We start from the raw sequence: 3,147 nt of genomic DNA, 5'->3' as shown, positions 1-3,147 counted from the left end.
AAAAGGGAGGCGTGTGAGCTATGGACACCCACATTCCAGTTGGTGGGGTTGCAAGCTGGATCGCCGTCCTCCACAAAAGTAGCCATGTTAAAGTGTGTCAACTACCATGCGATCAAGCAACGCCGCCAAGTCAAGACGTAAGCCAGAGCGGGGCAGGTCTTGGGTAAGTGGAGAAAAAGAGTCGTTCAAAAGCAAGCGGCAATCACACAGAAGGCAGGATCTGCAGCGATATTCCTCATGAAAAGATCAAGGTCAATGCAATAGTTTCGGCGTCAAACTTACGCCCATAATCTCATGACGCTGATATGCGGCTTGTTCAGGGGTAGGAACGGGGACTTGGTTCGTGGCGCATGGCATTTTGCTCCATTCGGCGCGACAGGCAGCCTGCGTTTCGTGGCGCTGGACTGTCACGCACCACGGGTCAAGCCAGCCCTCGGCGCCGCGGGGCTGCACTCCAGTGAGCGCTCTGTCACACACGTATTGTGTGACGGTGGCCCGGCCCTTTGGACAGGTCTACCCAATCAATCGAGCAAAAGTTGATTCAATATTCACAAGATCAAGATCGTGAGTTCAGTCGCGTGCTCCCACCAGCGCGAAATGCCATGAGCACTATCCCCAGACAGATCAAACACAAACATGCTTCTTCTCCTCGTCGAATGCCTGGCTCCCAGCTCTTGCTACCTCATGCCCGTTGGGTCTTGTGCGTTGTACTCGCCAAGACACGGCAAACCCCCAGTAAAATGTAAGCTGCTAGACTTAGGTAAAGTCATAACTCTAGCATACCGCTATACGTACCACAAAGTGACCATCTACTCACCTTTTACGCGAAAAATGCTCCACACGTGACAGTACGAAATACGGGCGACGCACTTTGTAACCAGAATACAGTCGTATACCACCGTCACAAAAAAGTCGGGGGTGAAAGACACACTCGAAAATATTGGTGAAAGGTAGTCTCTGCATCAATTCTGAAGACGTTACTTGCGATGGCACCAAACGGCATGATGGAGAGCGCACCGCTCGAATGCGGTAGCACGCCGCGCGGACGCAAGCAAGCATCGCCAAACAAGAACGCTTGAAACGACAATTCAAGCAGCTCAGCACAAACGCACGCAAAACAAGCACCCTCAAGCAGAGGCACAACACGAAGGGTTCTAATACAATGCGTTTACAGCTCGTCCTTCACATCATCTTCATCCTGCAATAGATCCAGTCAAGAAAAAAAAAAAAAAAGAAGAAGAAAAAAGTGAGCAAAAAGACACGCCAAACGGAAAGCCAGGAAGCAAGATGAAGGACGCACACACCTCGGCTTTCGCGTCTGCTTGCTCCTCTGGAGCCGTATCAGAACCATCAAAGTCATCAGCATCAGCATCAGCATCAGCATCAGCATCAGCATCAGCATCGACACTAGCGTCATCCGACGATGCCGATCCCGCCTCGTCCTCCGCTCCCGCATCCTTGTCCGGAATCACATCAGCTTCATCTGTCTCGGGCACATCAGTGCTGTTGCCCTCAGTCGTGGTGGCATTCACCTTGGGAGCCTTCTTGGGCTTGGGGGCTGGCTTCTTGACGAGATACATCAGTTCGCGCATGAGCTTCTTGTTCTTGTTGACCATGGCTGACGTCTTCAGTACGGGATTCTCGGTCAAAGGTGCTGCGTCCTGCTCTGTCGTCTTATTGGTCAACCAAGCCAGAGTCTCGTTGTACAGTTGCTCCAAGTCCTCAATCTCGCGCTTGGTATACCACTCCGGGGCGTCGTGCAGCGTCTGGTTGGCCGCAATGGTCTTCATGCGACCCACAAAGGTGATCGTCATGTTCAGTGTCTGCTTCAGATCGGCCAACACCTGAGGGCGCTCTCGCATCTCTCGCACGCGGTACTCCACGTCTTTCATCGAGCCGTTGAGCTGTTCCAGGTGCTCTTCAAAGGCTTCAAACTCCGCCTCCCAGCCGTCCTCATCCAGCCAGTCCGAGACTTCGCCGAGGCGAGTGTTGATAGACTCACGCAACTCGTCGGTCGTCACGCGGGTATACTCTTCCTCCAGCAACTTGTCGCGGGTAGTGTAGATGAAAGTCTCAAGAGTATTCTGCGCCTTCTCAGTACGGCGCTTACGGTCCTCGGTAGCCTTGAGCGCTACCAGACGCGCACGCGCCTCGGTAAACGCAGCGCCAACCAAACCACGCAAATCGTGCAGAGTATGACGATCCTCCAAGACGACGCGAATATTGTTCTCCTTCGTTGCCTTGGCAGATGCGGCAGTCGTAGTGTTCCGCTGGCTCGTCTCTTCGGTCTTGGTTGCATTACTGCTGTCACCGGCATCATCGGTCGCACCCTCTGTGGTTGTCTTCTCGGTGCTCTCGGCCGGCTTGGATTCTGAGTCGGCCGGCTTCTCCTGCGACGGCTCAGCATGAGGCGTACCGTCTGTCGCGCCATTATCAGGAGCGGCATCGTCTTCTGACTCGTCATCCTCAGCAGCCTTCTCGCCATCGCCAAACAGACTGCCTAGGCCAATCGAGTCGCCAATCTTCTTCAGCATTGACTCCTCCTCGGCCTCGGCCTCGAATTGCACCTCAATGCGCGAGACGTTGACCAGGCCGCTGAGATCCAGCTCAAAGCGCACTTTGACGCCCTGAAAGGTGGCATTGGGATGCGCGGCCACAGCGGCAGCCACACCATCCACAGCGTGCGTGCCAACCAACAGTCCTGCCAAGCTAAGCACGGCGACAGCGGCAGCAGACAAAAAGGCAAAAGCGTTCAAGTTCCATTGAGCAAGCACATCAATGCAGAAGTGCCCATCCGAGCCAGAGCGGATCAGTCACTTACCCATCACTGGCATTGGCACCATACTTGAGCTCAAACTCAAAGTCCTCTGTGATGTTCAGCTTCAATGTCTAAATGACAGACCAACCAAAGACAATCAAAAACGATGTTGACCATTCGTTGCAGCCACCAGTTTCAAAAGGAATTAAAGCAAGAACGACCGACCAATGGAGCCAATCACACAACAACCAAAGCCTTACCTTGCGGGTGGGAAAGGATGTAAAAGCAGGGAACACGGTCGCATTGAGAGGCTTGACGGACGTTGAGCCATCCTCATCCACAACGGTGCGTTGCGTGAACATCTAGCGTCGATGGCAGTTTGTCATTAG

At 53.5% G+C, this 3,147-nt stretch overlaps 1 protein-coding gene across 1 annotated transcript in view; it reads right to left on the bottom strand.

Annotated features, from left to right (window-relative positions):
- The window catches only part of MONBRDRAFT_31182 (uncharacterized protein), a gene marked incomplete at its 5' end in the record, with an annotated part of 4,978 nt that extends 1,858 nt beyond the window's left edge, over positions 1 to 3,120 (bottom strand). The window contains 5 exons of the mRNA XM_001742967.1: positions 33 to 101; positions 283 to 513; positions 1,305 to 2,709; positions 2,822 to 2,889; positions 3,019 to 3,120. Of these exons, the coding sequence (XP_001743019.1) occupies positions 33 to 101; positions 283 to 513; positions 1,305 to 2,709; positions 2,822 to 2,889; positions 3,019 to 3,120 (1,875 nt within the window). The remainder of the gene's footprint in view (positions 1 to 32; positions 102 to 282; positions 514 to 1,304; positions 2,710 to 2,821; positions 2,890 to 3,018) is intronic.
- Between the last annotated feature and the right edge of the window lie 27 nt (positions 3,121 to 3,147).

This window comes from Monosiga brevicollis, genomic scaffold, assembly GCF_000002865.3.
Source record: "Monosiga brevicollis MX1 MONBRscaffold_3 genomic scaffold, whole genome shotgun sequence".
In the NCBI taxonomy this organism is placed as follows: Eukaryota; class Choanoflagellata; order Craspedida; family Salpingoecidae; genus Monosiga; species Monosiga brevicollis.
The sequence above is the reverse complement of the archived record's forward strand: the minus strand, read 5'-3'. Positions and strand labels throughout refer to the sequence as shown.